Source organism: Emydura macquarii, unplaced genomic scaffold (assembly GCF_026122565.2).
Source record: "Emydura macquarii macquarii isolate MOO-44397 ecotype Brisbane River unplaced genomic scaffold, CSIRO-AGI_Emac_v2 contig_1551, whole genome shotgun sequence".
NCBI lineage: Eukaryota > Metazoa > Chordata > Testudines > Chelidae > Emydura > Emydura macquarii.
The window spans coordinates 11053113-11076773 of NW_027131688.1; the positions used below are offsets into that span (position 1 = coordinate 11053113).

General features: G+C 38.7%; 1 protein-coding gene across 4 annotated transcripts; it reads left to right on the forward strand.

Moving 5' to 3' along the window:
• The first annotated feature begins 693 nt into the window (after positions 1-693).
• On the forward strand, positions 694-23086 carry NAA30 (N-alpha-acetyltransferase 30, NatC catalytic subunit). Of its 4 annotated transcripts, none has more exons than XM_067554849.1 (6): positions 694-727; positions 1248-2030; positions 9985-10108; positions 11667-11722; positions 14056-14169; positions 19765-23086. In XM_067554849.1, the coding sequence occupies exons 2-6, from the start codon at positions 1251-1253 to the stop codon at positions 19900-19902; spliced, it is 1212 nt and encodes a 403-aa protein (XP_067410950.1). In that variant the 5' UTR covers positions 694-727; positions 1248-1250; the 3' UTR covers positions 19903-23086. The 4 variants fall into 4 exon arrangements, with proteins under 4 accessions (XP_067410950.1, XP_067410948.1, XP_067410951.1 ...); XM_067554847.1 differs by lacking the exon at positions 694-727 and adding an exon at positions 793-1003; XM_067554850.1 differs by lacking the exons at positions 694-727; positions 14056-14169 and adding an exon at positions 793-1003.
• Positions 23087-23661: the final 575 nt, after the last annotated feature.

Sequence of the window (23661 nt, forward strand, 5' to 3'; positions counted from 1 at the left end):
CCTGCCCTAGAGTTGGTGACAGGCTGCTTCAGATCACGCTGTTTCATTTTCCATTCCTCCAGCCACTCTCAAATTCTCTCTCCGTGCCAGCCCAGGTAGTGGGGGAAGGGAAGCACATTACAACCTTGTGGTTTTCATTTTTTTATCTCTTTTCTGAACGTCGGTGGAAGACCCAGGAATTAAAGAAAAATGCGTAAATTATGAATCAAAGGGAGTGTACACAGATCAAGTGGCTCCCCTGGGATAGTCAAAGAGTGGCTAACAATGCAAGTGGTGGTCCTGGTGGGGTTAGGAACTCCACGGCTAACGAGAGAGGAAACAACCAGAGTTCTGTAGCACTTCAAAGACTAACAAATTTAATTTCATCAGGCATCAGCTTTAGTGGGTTGCACCCCACTTCCTCAGATGCAGTTGATAGAAATAATACAGCAAATACAGGCAACATATAATGAGAGAGGGTTTAATAATGTCCCCACACTAGCAAATAAAAGGGTAATAAGGGTAATAATGAAGGGAAATAATGACAGTGGCTACTGAGATGGGGTAAATGATGCTCGTGGTTGGCCCTGTGGAGGTTAATATCCTAGGCTGTGGATGGTGAGGGGAAGGGGGTAGATGGGTCTGGTGACAGCCGGGCCCTGATGGGTTAATAACAGCAGTGTGCGCGCGCACCCCATGGCTGCCGGGCGTGCTGCTAACTAACGCTCCTCTAGGAGCTGACTGACAGGTTAGTCCTGAGGCCACACCCCACACGCAGGCGCGCGCGCGCGCTGCCCTGGCGGAGGGCGAGGCCGCGCCCGCCGTCACGCGGCTCCTCCGGCAGCCTCCCCTTCCCCCCTCCCTCCCACGGCAGGGAGGGCCGAGCCGGCCGCCAGGCAGGGAAGTGTCGCAACGCCTGACAGGAAACTTTGCCGCGGGTACGGCAGCGGCGGGCTCGCTTTCCGGCCGCTGGATGAGTGGAGAGTGGGAGCCCAGGAGGAGCTGACGAGACAGTCACGCTGGGGTTAGTGGCCGGGGCGGGGGGGAGGAGGAGGCGGCTGTGAGGGGGAAGCGGCCCGGCGGGGTCGGGGGCCCGGGCAGCCGCCGCAGGCGGCGATGTGAGGCGGGGCCCGGGACCGCGTCTGCCTTTGTTCGGCCCCGGCCCGGCCCGGCTCGGCTCGGCTCGGCCCGGCCCGGCCCGGCCCGGGAAGCGGCTGCCCCGTCTCACGCTCGCCTTCTCTCTGGGTTTGTGTCGGTCTCTCTTCTAGGACATGGCCGAGGTACCGCCCGGGCCGAGCAGCCTCCTCGCCCCGCCGGGGGACGCCCTCTCGCCCTTCCCCGGAGCAGGGGGGGCCGCCGCCTGCCCCGGGGCCCAGGACGAGGAGGAGGAAGAGGAGGGCGGCCGGGAGCAGCAGCGAGGCGGCGGCAAGGGGGGGCCGCCGCCGCAGCCGCACCGCCTCCTCCACCACCACCACCCGCCGCGCCACAACCACCAGCTCAACGGCCTCATCAGCCCCGAGCTGCGGCACCTCCGGGCCTCCCTCAAGAGCAAGATCCTGAGCTCGGATGGGCCCGAGGGGCCGGAGAACAAGCGAGCCGGCAAAACAATGGGCTCCGGACAGCCGCCGCCGCCGGCCGCAGCCCCCTGCTCAGCCCCCCTCCCCAACCACCTCCCGCCCCAGGCGAGGACTGCACCCCCGGCGGCAGCCCCCGGGGACAGGAGCCAGCCTGCTACTGCCACTGCAGCCCGCAATGGACTGGCTGGGGGGCCGGGCCTGGAGGAGGAGGACGAGCCGGAGGAGGGGGACGAAGGCGAGGTGGAGGAGGAGTCCCTGCTGCTGCTCTCCAGATCCTTGGCAGCGGCCTGCAGTTTGAGAGGCTCGGGGACGGACTCTCCTCCCGAGGAGGACCTAACGATACGATACGTCCGGTATGAGTCCGAGCTGCAAATGCCCGATATCATGAGACTGATCACCAAAGATCTGTCTGAACCCTACTCCATTTACACGTATAGGTATTTTATCCACAACTGGCCGCAGCTTTGCTTTTTGGTAAGTGGTGAGGTGTGGGGCGGGAGGGGGGATGGGGACAATTTGGGAAGGGTAAGGGGGGAGCAGTTTGGAAGGGGTTGGAATTGATGGGGAAGCTTGAACTGCCCACTGATGCTTTTGGGTGGTTGTGGGGTGGGGAGAGTTCTGGAAGGACCCTTTCTTGTTTACCTGTGGTGCTTTATGTAGATGATACAAAAAGTATAGATGGTTACACTCCTAAATGAGCAATTCAAGTAGAGGTAACGGGGTTTGAATGTGGGACTGAGACCCAGAAACAGGGTTCTAAGCCTGCCTTTGACACTGATTTTCTTAGTGACCTTTTGCAGTTCATTTCTTAATTCTCTGCCTCAGTTTCCACTCTTGTAAAATTTAAATAACAGTACTTAACTAGCATGTCTTGTGAATTAATTTGATAACTTTTTTCAAGATGACGTACAAAAAAGTTCAAAGTAATTCACTTAGATGGTCTGAGTTAAGTTGAAGTGTAATGAGATTGACTGACCTCCTGGAATTGAAGGTTTTGCAAATCTCTCAAACTTTTTATTTGCAAAACTAGTTGAAAATGAAACACAAAATACAATCGTATCTTCTAGTGCAAAAGTCAGATTGTATATAAAACTTAGGAATCGTCATGCTATGTCCTAATACTGTGCTAATAACTCGTCTGCCTTTGTCAGTCTGCCTTTGTCAGTGGCTTGAACTTTATCTTAAAGAAAACTCAGCAAGTTCTAAAGCTACTTTTTATTAATGAAAAGTTTTAATGTTACACACTAATCATGTGGGTATAGGTGTCTGTATGTAATTTGTATTTAGGCCTCGGTCCTGCAGACATTTCTGCACATGTTTGACTCTATGCATGGGAGTACTCATGTTTAAAACAACGTGTGTAAGTGTATGGCCTTGTTCCTGTAACATTGTACTTGATAATGAATAATAAGTAGTTCCCATTTACACAAGGAAAGCCAACATTTGTATGAAAACATGTTTTACAAAGGTTATAGTGAAATGAAGTTAAATACAAAGTAAAAGAAGAAAAAAATGTTTTATGGATCTTTCGGGAATAGTTTAAAGACTAGCTGTTACACAACGTACAGGGTGTAACTAATCTTGTGGAGGCAGAAGTTCTTTCTGATAAGTTCTTAAACTCTTCTCCTTTATGTACAATACTATTCATTAATCACATGTGGCTTGCAAATATTCACTCAGGAAAAATCATTATTACATGGGAATAGGCTGTGACTATGCCTTTACTATGGATTGCTGGTACTTATGTGCTTATATTTTCAGTGTTAATCTTGGGCATAATTTAATGGTCTGTATTAGGGTTTCTAAAACTGTAGGTCTCATGACCCCTATGAGTGGGTACAGCCAGGTTACAGGAAGTTTTGCAAAAAATTTTGCACAAAATAAACACCAATAAATGTGAAATAGTTAAAAATGGATATACAGCCGAAGTCCTTATAATGGTGTGTCCTGTTTGGATCACCATATTGTTGAATGTGAGAACCTCAGTTAGTGGTTCGATGTAGAGTAGTGCAGGATGTGAGTGTGTATAGCTTCTTCTGATAAAATAGTATGAAGCCTGTACTTGTGTGTGTTTAGCTTTACCTTATACAAAACAAGTCCTATTTAAAAACACTTGAGTGACATGAAACTCAAGTATTCATATGTGCACACGTCACTGAATTGGGACGCTGGATGTGTCAGCTGTAATCATGCCAGAAGGCACTGTTGAGCATTGCATGATCATATTAGATCACTTGCTTAGTCTTTGGAGCTCAGTTCTTGCCAAGGAGTGACTTAGGAAGATTGTTTCATGAAAAGGACAATGACAAGTCGTTCAATGACATTCTCAAAGAAAATGTGGGAATGTGACAAATGAGACATCAATTGATTCAAAACCAGCATGTAGAGTGCTCTGAAGTGCTGACTGTGGAGCTATAAAGTCTTTGAAGTGGTTGCAACATCCAGGGGAAAAGAAGAAACCTCAGGTTTATCTTTCCGGGTGCTTTTAGAGAAAACTTGAAGCCTTAAAAAACCAACAAGACTTGGGTAGTCAAACTAGCAAATGTTGATACCAAATCTCAAGGATATTTGTATCTCTGAATTACACAACATTGTAAAGTGCATACAATTGTGGAAAATCTTATACTTTCCTGTTTAATGAGCATGTGGCTTCAAATGTTGTTCTAATGCAGCTAACAAATAGAAAACAGTGCCTTATTTAATAAGTTTGTTTCATGCTGTAGTAGTAACATGGCTGAGTATATTCAAGAGCAACTGCTTTCAAAACTTGGAAAAAGAGATTTCTTAACCCTTTCAATGTGATGAGTCAGTTGATGATGCAGCACAGATTCTAGCATTTGTGAGGTTTGTTTTTAAAGTGTCTGTCAAAGACTTGCTCTTTAGCAAAGCTGATAACAGATAAATGCATATTTGAGACGTGAAAAACTTTTTGATTCTTTAAATATTTGTGGGGAGCAGTCTACTGCAATTTGCATGAATAGTGTCAAGGTGATAACAGGAAAGAATAGAGAGACCTGGTCCCACAGAACCAAAACATCACATCTAATATTTCATGGCTTTGGTGTTTTTCCTACACTACCAAGTTCTTGCTGCTAAAAAAATGCCTTAAAGATTGCACCACTCCTTTAAGAAACTTATAGAGAAGTGGACTTAAAAGTTGTCCAGTGAATATCTGACTGCATTGCTCTGTGATGGGTTCCCTTCACCAGCAACTTCTTTCATGCTGAAGTGAAGTAGCTTTGAGAAGATAAAGTGGTATGTCCACTCTCAGTTAAGAGCAAGATGGCACATTTTCCTGAATGATCAGCAGTCATCCCTTGCAGATGCCTTCAATAAATCATGTTGGACAGCATACTTATCCCAACTTCTTGACATCTTTGGGCACCTACATGAGCAGAACTTTCTCTTTGGGGGTGGACTCGGAATGCAGCATCCATGGATAAGGTAGAACACTTGGAAATTGGACTTCATGAATGCACATATTTGCTCTTATTTCAAATTTAAAGGGCGTTGAAGCTGTAGGAAATCCTCAGGAACTTGTAAATTAATAACTGAAGGAACTTAAAATTCAACTAGGAATACAGTCCTGTAGCTGTCTTTGGGAAAGGGGGCGGGGGGAGTTGAACCACTGGCTTTTTCATCCAGCATGATGTTTTGGTTGCATTGACTGGGCTATTGCACGTCAAATTGACAGGCCTCTCCTTTGACAAGACCTAAACACTAATTTCAGTTAGGAACTCGGATTTGTGGCCATCTCTGACAAAGTAGACACTGATCTTTAGTTGCAGATGCTTTGAAAGTGCCATTTTTTGGTTCTCATCTCTGAGAGTCCAGTTTCTCTTCAATGGTGGCAATTAAAAATGAAGTATGACATCATTTGTCAGGGTATATCTATGTTGACGGCAGCACTGTTGGCGCCACCAGACTGATTCTGTGGGATTGATTGAGCAGCAGTGGAGACCCACTCAATAGATCCAAAAGTCTACACTGTTAATCCGCCCCTGCTAAAAGAGTATCGCTGAGTCACGGGAGGGCATTTCCTGTCAGCGTAGTGTAGTGGGGACGCTTCAGTAGGTAGAAGTTAAGTCGATGGGAGATACATATCTCCCGTCAACTGCCGCTGAATTAGGCTGGCAGTGTAGACCAGGTCTCAATCAAAAATTACTTAAGACATGTTTTTTGTCAGTTCATCCTTGTGTGAAACATCTTTAATTAGAACAAATTTATACATTATACAAAATTGTGCGCATGTTTTTAAAAAATTGTAGCTCCTTGTTAACTTTCTAGTTATAGCATAGTTAAAGTTATAAAACTTCTCCCACTCATGGCTGCTATTAGCGGGCTTAGGGAAGGTGTTTTAAAGAGAAGGGGCAAGTTAAACAAGGACTATTTCAACGATTTGGTAAAATAGGCCTTATTGCTTAATGTATAGAAGTAGATTTCCTTCTGATTATTGATACCTTTTGCAAATCCTCCCCCGCCCCCAAAAGATATAGATCCTTCCCAGTTTTATACTTTTATGGGGTTCTTAACTTCATGTGATTATCAGTTGTAGGAGATCTGTTTAAACTGAATTCTGCAGTTCTAAAAGTATTTTTTTGTAATTCCAGTAAAGAGACTACAAATCCAAAATTATTATAGTTGAGAGTTTTATTATTATTATTATTTATTAATACTTTGCTCTTCTGTATAATATTCAATTCAAGGATCTCAAAGCACTTTATACTCAAGACTTCAAAAGACCCCTTTGAGAAAAGTATTATACCTACTTTTCAGTGGGGAAACATAAGGCAATTGCCCAAACCTTCATAGTAAGGTCACAGCAGAGCCAGGAATAGATCCTACAGCACCTGACTCCCAGTCTTGCATTCTACCACAACTTCTTTTTGTTCTTCAAATTAAGTAACTTAAGAACACATAAGTTTCTCCCAGAGCTTGACTTTTTTAATTGAAAGACTTGTTTTATTGCTTCTGTCTATGTAAGTACTTGCATGGTCCCCAGCATTGTACATGAGCACATTAGTCTTTAATGTGTTTGTTCTCAAAACACCTCTGTGAGGTAGGGAAGTGCTGTTATCTACATTTTACAGATGGAGGAACTGAGGCATAGAAAGGCTAAGTGGCTCGCCCAAAGGCAGACAGGAACACTGGCAGAGCTCCCAAATCTCAGGCTAGTGCCCTAACCACTGCATCATCCTTCTCTTTGCACAATTGGTGGTGGATAGAAAAGTATAATCTAAAGGGTCCCTGCAGATCTGTGTTTATCACACTTTAGAATGTACTGTGCAGAAATAGGGAAGCTTCTGTGCATGATCCATTAAAGATATAGATTCTTTTTCAGGGACTAGTACTAGTATAAATTTTTTAACTGAGAAATATCACATGGCTCCGAGGGGCACGTCTAGCCTTTGTTTCAACACTTAATTGGGTTTTTATTTTAATGTTCCAGTACATACGTAGAAGCTTGTGAGGCAAAATGTAGACAATGTAGTAATAACTCTTGCAAAATGTGGATGAGATTATATCTCTTTAGTTAAATATTTAATATTTCTTTCTTAAAAAAACAAGTAACAAATGATTACATTGAATTTATGCAAGTTAACACTCTTGGAGGGTTAGACTAATGTAGGTCTGAAAAATAATCTCCCAGTACAAACACTTTTAGTACTGGGAATATTTAATACTTGGTTTGTGCAGTTGGTATCTTGGAGCCAAATTTTGTTAGAAACTTGCATGTAATTTCATTCACATGTATTTGAAAGCAGAATTTGATTCTTAATTACCTGCTCTGAAATGATGCTGTGAAAATTTCACTTTTGCTTGAGTCTGTTTTTATTTAGGCTGTTTCACTTTCCCCTTCAGAATGCCAGGGAATTAAACTACAATTTTACATGCTGGATTAGGTTTTTCACCTGTAAGTAAGCGGGGAAAAGGGAACTAAAGTCCTGATTCTTCAGCCCTTATTAAAGCAGAACGCTACTGGAGTCACTGGAACTTTGTCTGTTTAATAGCTGTAGGAAAAGGTCTTCTGAGAAACATATACAATACCACTTTGCCAGAATATAGTGATAAGTAACAGTAACCACAAAGATCAGTGAATCTGCAGTTTTGTCATTGAATTGTTAAATCAGTAATGCAGAGTTTTATTTTTAAATAAAAATAAACACTATTTGTAGCCAGTGAAATGTTGGTATATAAATTTATTCTTTCCTGTTTATCTCAAATTTTACTTCTCTCAACATATATCTGGTATATTATCTATAAAGTTTTCTGTATGATTCTGAGTGAAAAGTAATTTGCACCATTATGTTCTTTTTAAGATAAGAGGTGTGTGTTTGCTTTAAATCAAGGTGTGGGGTTACCTCAGGTACTCCTGCATAATTGTAGCAGCACTATTAAGAGTCTGTCAGCTTTTCCAGTATAATGCCTTACTTTTTCTCAGGGCCTGTGCTGAAATATACGGAACTTGCTTTGGGCTGAAACTTGGCATTGGTATTGATAGGGTGTTTTTTCTTTTAAAGAAATTGAAAGAAATCAACCTGATTTGCCTGTTTTAAATTACGAAATGTAAAACAACTTGGAGGGTGTGTTATGTATCAAGAGCCCTCTCTACCTCCCCGTTTTTTAAACTGATTTTTTTTAAAGCATTTGTCTAAATTGTAGACAGGTTCTTTTGGTACATTAAGAAAAAATAATTCTTGCTATGTTTTAATTTAGAAACTTCTTTCAGTGCTTGATGCATTTTGTGCCCAATAGTCTGAATAAACTTGACGGTCAAGGGGATAAAATCTTTCCCCATGTTGTGGAGCTGCTCTTTAGCCAGAGCTAACTTCTCAGTTGCTGCATGTCTCCTTCAATGGGGGCTCTTGGCCAATGGATTTGTGTACACAGACTAACAACCCACCACTTAAAAGGGCTAAAGGAAAATATTTTTTCCTGGAGGAAAACTTTGGTCCTCATCCTGCAACAGAAGCCACTTGGGTGGATCCTTATACTCATAGACTGTCTCATTGAGTGGTTCTGTGGCTCCAAGAGCAAGGTTGAGAACTAAAAATGCATTTTTATATAAGGGGAGAAAGGAAAGCTATTAAATATGCCTTTTCCTGCTTCAACATTATCCTGCATTTGTGACATCAGTCCCATCCCTTGCTGCAGGCTGTAATGTCATAAATACAGGATTGTGATTTCTCCCCCCTGCCGAATTCTTCAATGAACATGTTATTTTTCTGTTTCTTTCTGCTTTGACTCAGTGTATTTCATGTTAAATCTGCGTGAATGCAGCTAACATTTATAATCTTTCTGTTTATTTAATACATTTAACGTTTCATAACAAGTATTTCAGAGTAACTAAGTCATAATAACCATGCGTCTCATGACAAGTGTCACTGGGAACATCAATGAGGAATTATTAAGTAAATGAGAATTCTGAATTAAATGCATTTGAAGTGCATGAAATTCCTGGTAAAATATTTTTGTTTAAGTAGTCTCTTTTCTGTGTCACTGGAATGAAAAGTGAGACTTGTTTTATCTTTACCATAAAGGTTTCATTAGAGCCTTGGGGTTAAAAATTCACCAACAGAAACTTAAAACAAGTATCTTCCATAGTTTTTGTGTTTTTATATATATATAAAAAGGAAACTTCATGCAAAAATAAATTGTTTGTAGTTTATATGCTTAGTCTTCATAGAACTGTTTTTATAATTTTGATGGTTAATATCAATATTTATTTTTAAGCTTTTTATTTTTATCTACTTAAATTTTCAGTTGCAAGGAATTATGGGGTAGGGGATGTCAGACAATAATTATTAAATGACAGTAGACTTTGAGACTGTTAAAACACAGATTGTCAACATCACATGTCAAAATATACAAAGGAAATATCTGTAAATCAAAGTTACCAAGCAGTGCTTTTCTTTCTTGCCTGTTTGTACATTTAAATTATTATCCATGGAAATATTTTTTTCAGTTTGCGTGTGTACAGTGAAATGGGTGATAAAAATCTAATCCTTCTAAGCCTATTTATGCTCTCACCTTTACACAGGCTGCCATGATTTTATTTTTAAATGTGAGTAAATAAGGACAGATTGAAGGACCTATTTCTAGAGTCTCGTTTTATAGACAAATTCCCCTTCCATTGGAATTCTGTGTGGAATGACTGTAAACTCTGGTTCAGGATATCTTATTGGATTTTATTAGTTTGTAACTTTATTTGAGAAATACTATAAAGAGTGGTGTTGATAAAGTTTCCTATCTGTACTTTGGATATATGTTTGAACTTTGTATATAACTTTATAGTACGAGTTGTTGTTTGTTACTTTTGTGTATGTAAGATTATCATTTAAAATGCAAACAGATTCACTTTGTTTTGGTTGGCATTCATTGTATATCACATGCTTAGAATGTACATAGATATTTGTTTGTCTTTAAGGCCATGGTAGGTGAGGAGTGTGTAGGTGCCATCGTCTGCAAGTTGGATATGCACAAAAAGATGTTCCGCAGAGGTTATATAGCCATGTTAGCAGTGGATTCCAAATACAGAAGAAAAGGCATTGGTAAGAATAGCCTCCATGTTCTTATTCAAACGCTAATAATCCTCTTGGAAAGGTTGTAACTTTTTTGGAATAGAAGATTGCCACAAAAAATAACAGGCTTCTGCAGAGATGAAAGATTGTTTTCCTAGAAACTTTTCTTTATTTCAGAATAACTTCTTGTGGTTTAGAGACAGTCTACACTTACTATTGTGTCGCATATTGTATTTTACAACTTCTTTGGCATTGCAGTAACTAATTAAAATTATTTTTCACTTTTCATTAGAAAAGAATTAGATTTTTTGCTTGAAGCTTTTTTTGATTGGGAGATTGCTTCCCCAAGAAAAGTCCTATTTTCTGCTGGTGGTAGTTTTCCCGGAACCAAGTCTGGAAAAGCAACGCTTGCTTGCTACCTTCCAGGAAAGTTCTTGATGTGCACTTAGATTCCTGGTTGTATTGAATAATTGGTAAATTTGACATGAGGCTGAAATGAAAGCTACCCTTCCATCTCAGTTTCTCTTGTAAAATGTCTATGCCAAATAGTAGAAGAAATGGATAACTTGTGTACTATATGTGCACATAATCCCATCCCCTCTTCCTGTGCACTATCCTGAAGAGCAACTTTAGCAAATTCTACCTCTGGCTCCTTTTGATGAAATGTGCCATATACTACCCTTTGGGGAGCCATACACTTAGATAATTACAGGATGTATGCATAAAAAAAAATCTATATTTTCCGATCAGGCAACCAGTTGTGAGATAGTTTGTTGGAAAGTTACCTGAGCAAGGAGGAGATTCCTGGCATGGAGGTTATTTGCACTTACCGAATCAGTGCTGAACTAGCTTTCTAAATAGGCCGTCCCGAAACATTGTCCTTTTATTTTGCAGTACTTTTGAAACTTAAAATGTATATGTCAGCATTTCAGAACAAGGATATGCTTTGCTACTAATTTGTTATGGAGCAAACTCTTGCTGCTAGTGTGTTTAAACCCAGTTTGGTTATGGAGGACAAAGAATGATTTGCAATCGAAAAATATAGGGGAGTTTGTTTTTGTTTTTTTTTTTTAAAAAAGAGGAATCCTTTTGCAAGAGAAATGTTCCTCAGATATGCTCAGAGGGGAATTCCAATGGTAAGTGCAACAGAAGGGAATCAAACAGGTCTTGAAATTAATAATTATGTAAAATATGAGGATATTTTAAACATGAGAAGCCTGTATATAATACCATCCTGTCAAAGCAAGGAACTTCAGACCCCAAGGATAGGCATGTATATGTTATATAATGCTTATAGATATATTATATTCTCATGGGTGCTATGTAGAAGTCTTTGCAAATGCAGAATAGTTAGCATATGTGTACAGGCAGTTTTAATGCCAAAACCTTGAAAGGAGACAGTGAATCTGCAGTCTAGTTTCAGGTATTGTGAACATCCTATGCCACTGTGCTGTGTATTGAAATGGAGTGTTGGATGTAATTAACAGATGTAAAATTAGTCATCTCTAACTGATTCTCTGGATTGAGATCTTTTTAAAAAAATCTATACCTGTATTTTACTTTAATGCTGTTAACATCTATTTTCCAGGTACAAATTTGGTTAAGAAAGCTATTTATGCCATGGTTGAAGGAGATTGTGATGAGGTAAGTTTTTATAGGTGCTCCAAAATTTTGAGGGACTACTCTGTGCTGTGTTTGTGTTCTTCTGCATACCTATGCATTTATCTTATAGGCATTCTTTTTGACACTTTATTTTGTTGTTATAAGCAACTCTTCCATTTTTTTGTAGATGGGATACCTTTAAAAAAGGCAAACTGAGACGTATTTTTTCAAACTTAAGTTTAGTTAACTATAACATAATGTACAAATTATAAGAGTTAATACTTTTGATCTTTGCTACACTACACAAATACATGTATTGAAGTTTGATTCTTCTGCTCCGGGCCCCCAAATATTCCAAGAATAATGGCCACTGTTAAACAAAGAGAGCTTGTTTAGGAATTTGAGTTGGTTATTGTACCTAACTCTTCATTGTATTCAGGATGTGTGAAGTTAAACACTGAAGCGGTATTGATTGTAATACTGTGAAACATGGTCTTATTGGAGTATCATCAAATTGTCAAAAGAAATCCATACAGAATACTTCCATATAACACAGAATTAGCACAAAATCATAGAAGTGATTTAGTGTTTGTATTCTCTTCAAAGAATCCAGCAAAACACTTGCAATATCATAAAATCAAATGTTACTTTCTGTATCCTAAATTTTATTAATACCCCTTTTTATCTTTTTGCAAAATTCTTCCAGCTAAATGAGAACTTATGATTTCTATTTGACTATATAAGAAGCATCTAATGTAGTTAATACGATTGGAAAAATATGAGGCAGAGAATAAGGTTCCTCACAAACCATTTTGTTTATCCCACCTATCTATTCCTCAGCACTCTTTCTTCCACCCAGTAGTATAGAACCATGAACCTGTTGTCCTTAGAGTAAGTGATTTACAACACTAATCATCTTCATAGTTTGTCAATGATTTTAGCCAATCCTTTGATCTATTTTGGGTGTCCTGATTAGCTGTGCACTCTGCTAATACAGTATTTAGGTATGTTGCCGAAAGTTTGAATTAAAAAGTGTAGGTTGTCTTTAAAAAAAATTTTAAAAAAGATTCTAGGATGCACTATATTTTGTTCTTTTTTTCTCTCTCCAAATCAAGGCTACTGATTAAACTCTGCCATTTTTTATGTAATCTTGTTCCTTGTTTTCCCCCTCATTCTTATTGCCAATATCCTGGTCACCTCTCACCTTAATTACTGCATCCTCTTGCTTTGGCCCTCCCATTTCTGGGATTTTGCCTCTCAATTATTACTAATGTGCTTCTGCTAAAATAGTCATCCTCCCGCACAGCTCTGATCTCCACCCCCTCCTTGAGTGGTCTTCAGGTTTTGTTCAGTAGCTTATTCAAACCCTTCTCCTCCTTCTCTGGGACCCTTCAGAGCTCTACTCTAGCTGGATGTCCTTTTTAACCACTTACCTGCTCATGAGTTATGCTTTGGCAGCATAATGAAGCTTGATAACTCTCCATTTTCTTTTCCCGTAAGCAGCTCCATGTCTTGTCCCATACTGTCCTCTATGCTTGAAATATACTTTCTGATCCTGTCACCATACATCCCTTTTCTTGTTCAAATACCTCTTCAGTACTTCCCGATTTTGAACAGCCTTCCATTGCTGATCTCCACTATGGCCTGGAATTCGATCACCATTCACAGATAAATAGCAATATTTTCTCCATTACCATAGTAGCTAAGCACCTCAGCTATTTAATATATTTATCCCAACAGCCTTGTAAGATAGGGAAGTGCAATTATCTCCATTTTACAGATGGGGAACTGAGACCCAGACAGTGATGCAGCTTGCCCAAGGTCACGTAGGAATTTTGTAACACAGCAGGAAGTTGTACACTGATCTCCTGAGTCACAGGCTAGTGCACCTACCATTCTTCTTCACTGATAAGTGATTATTTTTTTAAATGAGAGGAACTAACAAGGCATATACATGTTAAGTACATCTCATGAGTTCACTATTGTAATCCTTGTGTTCCTTATCCCAGACCCCTTCTTATTTTTGTTTTTCACTGTGCAAAACCTAATGTGGACTGCAAGTTCTTCAACACATGGACCATGCCATTTCATTTTTGTTAAATGTTATGCATATCTGTGATGCTGTATAAATAATTGTTCCATGTCAGGTAGATTGTATACTTTTCAACCTGTCCCTGTTAAATGTGCTACATTCTAGGTTTTATTGTAATTCATTATGAGATATTAACATATATAAACTCTCTCTAGTAATATAGCAAATATGTCTTGATATTTTCTCTTCTTTGGCACTAAGTCTGGGTGTAGGTGACTCCCTCCAGATGCTTGTGATGCACCAATAACAACTTTTGCTGCTTGAACCTCCTAATATATTTCAGAAAAGTTTTCGCCCACGAACAGAATTGGAAAAATCCACACACCTACTCATCACTGGAGAGTGGGAAGCTTCCCCTGATGAGCGAGGAAGCCCATATGACCCATTTCTGCAAAATTTAAGTTTTTTAATTCTTATTTCAGTTTCTAGTCCGTATGATTGGTATGTAACCAAGCAAGTATGAAATAATGCGGCATTACAGTTTGTCATCCTGAGCATATAGATTGCTCCAGTACTTCTGCTGCTGTTTGTAGGGTTTTGTTTTTTTTCCCCAATCCCTGGCAGAGAAAAATTGTTCAGTTTCATTGCTGCTACTCAGAATACAGTGAGCAGCAAGGGAGAAAAATTTGAAAATTCTCATATTTGTTCAAAAATGTGCTTGAAAAATGAGTATATGCCTGTTGTCCCATGTGCAAACATCAGTTATTCCCAGATACCTGTTTGTTCACCCCTTAAACATTTTAGATGCATTTTTTAAACTTTATCCCTAAATCTTACCTTGGAACAAAAGTGACAAAAATACCATGTTCCCAGTAATATTTGGGCAAGTAATCTGGCAAGCTTATAGGTCAGAACAACACTTTTCAAAATATTGAAGAGCAAGGGGTAGATCTTAGGGAATGGTAGGTGAATTGTGATGTACATTTAGTACCTAAAGTATATGGTGGTGGCCATTTGTGGCATTTAAATGTTTGCTGAAACAGCATAATGATAGCTGTAAAAGAAACTTTCATCTCTGTTTTATTTGCTGGTGTTAACACACCAGGCAAACGTACAAAACCCCAGGATAGAATAGGATATCTAAGTCACTGTGTGCTTTACATACCGTGGTCAAAAGGCCATTTTGAGCTAGCGGTAAAATGTAAGTCTGAAGAATGTACCGTTAGCAAAAGATTACTTAGTTCGTGTCAATGTGTGTAAATTTACTGAAATTTAAAGACTTGCCAGAAAGTTAATGTGATTTTTGACATTATGGTTCTCTGAGATTCTTAATGGTAGTAAATTTTGATGATAATTCAAGACTGTGGACAAAAGATTATGGGGAACTTAATGAGGCAATGTTTACAGTAGATTGCACTGAATTAGCATAATTTATTATCATGATCTGAGAGCAATATGTAGAAAATGTGGTCTACCTGAAACAATTTTAAAAGCTATGCCTCTGAAATATATAATTACATGAATTACTGAGACTATTTGCATGGCCACAAACTGTGCTAGAGGGGAAAACTCAATGGTTTGATAAAAGACAAATATGTTCGTGTCTTTTTGATTTCATGAATACTTGACTGTGTAGGTGCTAAAGAATCTCATTAAACTGTATTAGGAGGGTATAGGGAAGCTAGGTACCTAACTCCCAATGACTTTCAATCGGAGTTGGCCACTTAACCACTCTTTGTGTTAGAAAACTCCCCTTAATCCAGATCTGGTTGAAAAATTGCAGTGCTGAGGGCCATCCTTTAGATTTGTTTTCCTTTCTTGAGGGAATTTGATTCTTTAAAGGAAAGAATGGATTGTTCATTCACATATAGTCTTTCATAGTAATCTAAGTAACACTTAGTGCTTGCATAGAGTCATATCTTTACAGCAGTATATAACTGCTAACTAATCAAAATAAATTGACAATACATGCTAAAAATAATTAACATTCTCACAATTTTTCTGAAAGTTAGGAAAGAAAATTGCTTATACAAAAGATGAAAAGTAATTGCCACTTTTCACAAGCAGCGTAATTGCAACAAATAACATGCCACAACTGAAAGTTGCCATGAATGCTATAAACAGCTAGGTTGGTCTTTTAGCATCATCAGTATGCCTGCTAAAGGATCAAGTGTGACACTTCACTTATCTCACTGGGAGCACAACTTCGTCAGCAAAACTTGAGAGCCCAGAAATCTGGTTGCATGAAATGTAACATCATATTGTGGCTTTTTTTGGGTATATGTTGTAGAGGATGATGTATGGTATTATGAAATATTTCAGATTATTCATAGGAACTATGGTCTGTCTTCAAAAACTTAATATGGCTGTAGAAAATGCTATTCCATTCATTGAGATGAACAGGACTCATGCAGGTGGACAGATATGATAATTCTGGGTTATTAAAGGAATTAACAGGCATACTTGTACATGGAAACATTGGTTGGTTGTAGATGTTTTAGGACAGAAGCGAGTAGGAACACTGACTATATTGTCTTGCATTTGAAACTGCATACAGTAATGGGACAAGCCTTTGCTCAGCCACATCCCTTCAGAGCAAATGAAACAGCAAACCAGAACAAAAACAACTAGGAGTCTAACTGGGCTCCTTGATTATGTACAGGGATACACTTGAGTTACACTTGCATATAGTTTATCGAAGCAGACTGATGTAGGTCCTTCTTGTCTGCCAAGTTCATTTGTTCCAACAATATATTTGATCAATTTTATATTTCATTGAAGGGCAAAATTACACTAGATTAGCCTTCTAACCTGTAGGTATCAACAGTAATGAGATGGCATGGTCCAGTGGCCAGGACACGGTCTAGGAGTAATAAACTAGGGTTCTGTTCTCAGATGAACCACTAACTTGCTGTACACTAATTACTTAATTTCTCTCCTTCAGTTCTCCCATCTGTAAAATGGGGACAAAAATACTTAACCCTTCAGATTCCATAGTGATGGATGCCATAAAATAACCTAGGTAGAACTACTGTTGCTTTATAGAGCATCAGAAATCAGTCTTTTTTTTTCTTCTTCTTCTTCTTCTTCTTTCCCATCTTAAAAATGGTTGCTGGCATTCTTAAAATCAGAGCTCACTGCCTTACTGAATTTTTCAGTAATTTTTCACTTTGTATGACACCATGTATCCCTTCTTGTGGTCTGATGTAAACAAGCGTACTTCAGTATTGTCAGTTTCATTGTGTCTTGGAGGATGGAGAAATGAAGTACTGGGATTCCAGTAAACCTGAATTTCAACATTTAACCACTCTTAAATTAGTGACTTATAGGGGTGGTTGGAAGCCCTTTGGCATTGCTTGCAAGTCAGCATGAATGTGCAAAGTTGCAAATGGACACAAGCATGTTATATTACTCTGCCAAGTTCCTAAACATCAGTGAGAATGAATGTTGTTTGTAGACAAAGTTCAAATGACAGAGAGCTTCCTGCTCAATGCTACTTATGCTACTAAGATTTCCTGCCCTGTATAATGCTTTGTTTTAATCTGAGCTCAGAAGCAATTTAAAGCTTTTAATTGTAATTAAGTAGAAAATAAGCATTGATTCTTTAATTTTAAGTTACTACTATTTCAATAAGTGATTGAGTCAATGTTTATTTAATCAATTCAAATTAATATGGTAGTACTGATTAGCCCAGTCAAAACTCCTGATAATAGGATTCCAGTGAAGTAATGAGGTGTATTGAAAACCAGACACTCAATGTCTAAGGCTTGGTCTATACTACAGAGTTTTGTTGAGAAAACAATGGAGGTGTCAATACTCAAATGCTTTTCCTGCCGATGTAACTCCCCTGCTATACTAACTACATAAAACCACCTCAACGAGAGGCATAAGGGTGTACGTTGGTGTAGTTAGAGCGATGCAGTGTCAGTGTAGACACCATTTCTTACATCTGCTGTTGGCTGTCATTCTTGTCAATTTCATAGCTCCAGCACTGGGCAGCTAGAGTTTAGCTGCCCCTTGATCTCCTGGAGAGGTGGGTGGCTGGACCCCAGTCCCAGCTGGGAGGGGCCAGAATCCTGCACAGCTGGACCCCGCTTCTTGCAGGGAACTAGGGGGCAGCGGGGCAGCCCGCCAGGAGCCCAGGAACTGCCAGCAGAGCTGAGACTGGTTTCTCAGCTCCCCACGCTGCCCCTCTTAGGTCAGTGGAAATGCTCCTGGTGAGGACATGCACGACCAACCCAAAGAGGGCAGTGTGGAAATCAGCCACTGCAGTAATTAATGTGGTAGCTGTAAGTTGACCTAACATAGCTTGACTTATCTTTGTAGTGTGGACAAGACCTAATTCTTCCCAGGAGGCTTAAAATTGAATTCACATGTCTCTCAAATACAGATGCAGTATACTGACTACCATGTTTTAATCACCCTACATATTACTTTATTTTACATCATTTTGTCTTAGCTTGCTTTAAAAAAAAAAAAAAGAGATAGAGAGAGAGAGAAATTCTGTTAACCTTCTGCTCCTTTTAATTTTCCTGTTGTGCCTATCCCACGGGTATGCTGGAGCCCAGATTTGTTCCCCTTCAGGAAATGGTTTATTTGGGGGGAAGAGGAGTTAAGGTGGGGGACAAATGGCTGGCATATGTGGTCTGAGATGTTTCAGATTTGGACATTCATCAAACTTGTAAATGTAATGGATATTTATTACGTTTTTGTATATGCATTCAGAGTTCATGGTGGGTGCATTTTAAGTAAATGAAAGTGGCTGTTTTACATTTTGGCCCTGTCTTTTCCACTATCTTGCATTTTGTGTAACCATTTCTACCTATGCAAAGTGGATGTGAAACACTACGGTTTGACTGTGTTAGAAGCTATTTCTAGAGCTTCAACAAGAGAGCTGATTCATAGTTTGCTGCAAATATTATGAAAAATGTTGCTTTAATTCTATGGTCTCTATACCATGCACATCATTATAGTATTAAATGCTTTTTTGTATATATGTAAATTCACTTGGTCCTGGATTAATCTGTAGTCTAAGCAGATTGTCAGTTTGTCTTGGTTGACAAGTATTGTGCATTCTTTTGCATACATGGACCATTTTTAGTGCTTAAAAAGTTAGTTTGCATTTTGGTTGGATATTGAGAAATTGTGTGTATATTTTACAAATTTGGATTAGAGGGCTAGATTCTCTCATGTGCCAGAAAAATGAGGAGGAAGAGTGGAAGCAACCATGATTTTTTTTTTTTTTTTTTTAAACACTGTTGTACTCCCCCATGCCTGGGACCAGTTTGGCTCCTATTGTAACTTGGGCCAGGCTCATGTTTGCTGTACATGGCTGCAATCCTTCCAAGGGGGCCCTTCCACATCCAGCAATTGTCAGAACACAAGGGAATAGAAAAAAGCAGCTCTCTATGCTCAACCTCTGCCACGACTGGCTGGGAGTGGTGTAGGGCAAACTGCATACCACTCAAGAATTTCCCTATGTAGTACAAAGGCAGCCTTTTTAGGGGGCCAGCATCTTCCTCAAATTTCATTTTGATTTGGGTTTGCACCTCTTTCTGTTCACAAAAAATGTTCACATAAGTATTTGTTCTAACAAATGTTCATGGAAATCTGAACTTGGGTCTTTAGCCAAATCTGTTTAATCACAAAGTAAAACTTTTTTTGGGCAAAGTGTAAGTAGTTTATGAAGATTAGATTATCCTTTCAAAGAACTGAAAGGGTACCACGTGACTTAGATCCCTGACCGTTCAATTTGAATAGAAAATTCAAATACTTGACTGAAGCAATATTCACAGCAAACAGCTGAAATTTGATTGTGCAAAACTTTTGATGTTGAATAACTGCCACATTTTTTTTAAATAAGGTTCTATTAGGACAATTAATGAACAGAAAAAAGCTAAATTCTATTAATTGTTTATGGGTAAATTGACACCCCCTAATTAGGCTATTAATATAAAAGAGTTTAAAACCAATCAGATAACTGTGTAAATAATTTTTCTGAAACAATGCAACTCTTCTCAAAATTGACTTAATTTTTTCATTGTCTTTAAAGGTTGTCTTGGAAACAGAGATCACAAACAAGTCTGCTTTGAAACTTTATGAAAATCTTGGTTTTGTGCGAGATAAGAGGCTGTTCAGATACTATTTAAATGGAGTTGATGCACTGCGTCTTAAACTGTGGCTGCGTTAAAAGAAACCATCACATCAGTCAACTGACTTCCCAACAGCGCAGAGTTGTCCTTTGCATGCAATGCAATTTGTACAGAATTGCTTTGCAGGTGGACTTAGTCATTTCCATGCAGCTCTTATCTGTCAGTGTCTCATTGAGTGTCGCACATATTTGTTGCACTTTGGCATGGCGCATTTGTTCTGAATTAAAACAGATGGTTTCAAACTTCAAGTTCTTTTGGTACCAGCAAGATGTGCCAGTTGATAGCCAAGATATGTTCATTCATTTGCAAGTCTACTGACTGTATTACATACATAGTGAACACTTGATCAAAGAAACTATATGTGGAACACAATGCTTGGTTCCAGAAAAAAGCCAATGTAGATTGTAAAATTCTATAAGTATACTAACATTTCATACAAAACTTGCCATAGTTTTCTGGAAAAAGGCTTCAATTTTAGGTTTTATTTTTCAATATTGAATTTTCCATTCTTAAATATTGGTACCTCAGTGATTAGTGAATGAAAAAATGTATTGTAGGGTGGGGTGTGTGTTACAATGAGTAACAGTAACAATTAAATTGCGTCTGCCAGTGCCTGTATAGATGAGTATATTTGTCTTCACCTCTAATTTTTGAGTGCATGCTTTTTTCATTTGCTTTTTTTCAATTGTCTTTGCAAGCAAACTTCTGCTTTTATTTAAATTCTGAATTTGATAATAAATTATTTCAGATTTTTATAATTTGGATACTTCTCCCAGGGAAGGGTTTGGAAGGCCCTTCTTTTCTTATAGCAAGAGGTGTTAAGCTATTTTGAAAAACCTTGAGTAGCTGCTAAAAAAAAACAAAAACCTGATGTCACCAGTAAATCTCTGCTGGTTTTGGATGCACTTTTTCTTTAAAAGAGGGATTTTAAAAAAATATATATAAAAAAATTAGTGTAAATTGGTATGATTTTATTTAATCAAAATTATCGCTAGAAACTCTGAAGAACAGCTATTTTAAAATAGAACAATTTTTTCACTTTGATTTGGATTCAGATTGCTTTGCTTCAGTGTTCTAAAATGCTTCAATCTTCGGTTATTGGTCTTAGAAATAAATTTCAAGGTGTATTGTATCCATTTTTAGCTGCTCTCACTTTCTTAAAATTTACTTGAGCTAAGTTATTGGAGGTTCGTTTCCCCCACTCCTTTCCCCCCGCCAAAATAACTCTGGCAGGGAAGGGACTTCTCTTTTTTTTTTTTTTTTTTTAGATGGGATACATAGGTCTTACCAAAAGCCGTCAACTTGTTCAGCAGAATTGCTGTGTTTATGCTGCCCTGATTGATCAATGTGATATATGACCAGTTCTGTGAATGGATTGTATTTCATCTTGGGGGGAAAAAAGGTGACATTGGTGTATTTATATAAGTGGAGAACCTAGGTAACCCATGAAAAGAGGAGGAATGCTCAATGAGTCTGATCTTCCGTTCTGAGTGTAATCTTCAGATTTGCCTTATTACACTGTGTTTTAAGGGTTTGGTTAGTCATGTTTTTTAATTGTTATAATTACTGTACATTTAAAAACCCTACCTCCTGTAACGTTTGGAAAAAATCCCCTTGCAGGAAAACTGGATTTAAAGGAAAGCCAGCCTTATTTTGCACAGAAGAACATTGACATGGTGACAGGCATTTCTCACCATGTACAAATTGTGAATTGTATTTGAAAATAAAGATTTTTTTTAAAAAAAAATTAAAATTGGCACTTGGAACTTCTCTGCTTTTGGACACCATTTGTGCTTTTCACTTTTTCCATTTCTAAAATGAAATTAATCCACTCAAATGGTGTTGGAATCTATGTAAACTGAAGTCTCTTTCACAGAACATGTATGTTATAGTCAGCGGCAGTGCATGTTTCCGCCATACTGCCCTGAAATATAATTCATGCTTGTTCTGATTCAAAAACATCTAGGGATAAAAATATTGTTGACTCTGCTTAATCAATCTTTGCTTGGCCTCTTGTGACTAGAGTGTCAATAGGTGCTAATTGTAGTTAAGATCTCAGTGATTTTTGTCTTCGGTTCACTAGAAACTGAACCCTCACCACAAACTTATTTCTCATAGGTGTTTTGATGGACTATCAAATGGTAACTGCTTTGGCTCATTTGCACTAATGATCCAGAGAGGAGATACTTCATGTCCTCTTACCAACTGTTGGAGACTATGTAAGGGATCCAATGTTGGAAATTGCAAACCAGTCTGTCTTGCTTCGTTGTTTAATAAACAGCAGATGAGAAGTCCTTTGCTGTTCAAATCTGAAAATACCCAATGTTTAAACATTAAAAAGCAGACTAAAAACTAGCTTACAATATATCATACAGGCTGTTCCACAAATACCACTTTTGAGCAAAATTCAAATACAATTCAGTCTACCTGTGGCAAGAAGTGGTTCTCACCATGCAAACTTTCAGTATGCTGAGCAAAATGAGTGCAACTTTCTTTTAAAAGAGTGCTGTCTACAGTTGTCTAATACTGCTACTGTTTCACACACAGTTCACTACAGAAGATACTGAAGCTGTACACATTGGTATTCAAAAAACTGGTATAGTCTTGCTTCGTTGCATAAGGTGGGATGTTGAGAATATCATTAAAATGAAAACAGTTCAAATAATACTTCAAATAGAATCTAGCAAAACAAAAAAAAGGCTTAATCAGGGTTTCTTGGGGCTTTTTGTCTTTGTGGCCAAGACATGCCCCCTACACCTTTTTTGCATTGACAAATCTAAACTAAGAAGTTGGTATTAAGTCACTTTTATGTTTAACTTTATTGCCTGAAATACTGCTATTGGCTGATGTTTCAGAATGGATATGTGCATTACAATGCTTAAAAAAAAAAAGTTATGACTATCAGGTTCACCACTAATCTAATTGGCATTGCATAGTGCATTACAATTTCAGTGTACCACAAGACATCACTAAAACTGAGTGCTAAGTTACAAGGTTTTTAGGTTTTGTAGAAACGTAACCATAAATTATATTGGAGTTTGAAGATCAGGTGGGTAGCTAAAAAATATCAAGTGTATCTCAAAATATTGGACTGCTGTTTTGAGTGGATTATGTTCTTCTGTCCTTTATCCTTTGGCGAGACAAGAACCAGTGGGGTTATGAAATGTGCAAGCTGTCTAAATAAGATGCAGTCAAATAAAATATGGTTAAGTTGTTTTTGCATTTCCTTTTAAATGCAAATTTTAATGGTCTTGTTTGGTTATTTTTTCTTGCCAGTAAAAATATACACAATTGTGTGTGCTTTTTACTGTCTCTCAGACGATGAATGGAGAAATATTAGTCAGTGAAAACTGTCTGTACTCTATACCCCTTCATACAGGTATCTCTTTTTGACTTCTTAATCTTGTTCACAATCATGTTGAATATTATTTATATGAGCTTCATTTCTATGGATGAACTAAAATATTTGATTGTTTGCATTATGCATCAGTTAGTGTAGCTAGGCAGCCTGTGAGCCTGACTCTGCGAAATGCCAAAAGCATTTTTTAAATAAACACCCATTCAGGGCCCATCAGTAGCCTGTTCCGGGGCACTATGGACTGGTAAAGGTATTTAGGTCCTAAACACAAAGATAAGCACCTTGTGGTATTTTCAGAAATGCCAAGACACCAAACTCCCACTAGATGCCCTTTTCAAAAGTGCCTAACTCCAATTCATTGGAAATTAGGTACTTAAGCACTTCTGAAAATACTGCTGATCACCAAAGGATGTAAATACCTTGATAAAATCTGGCCATA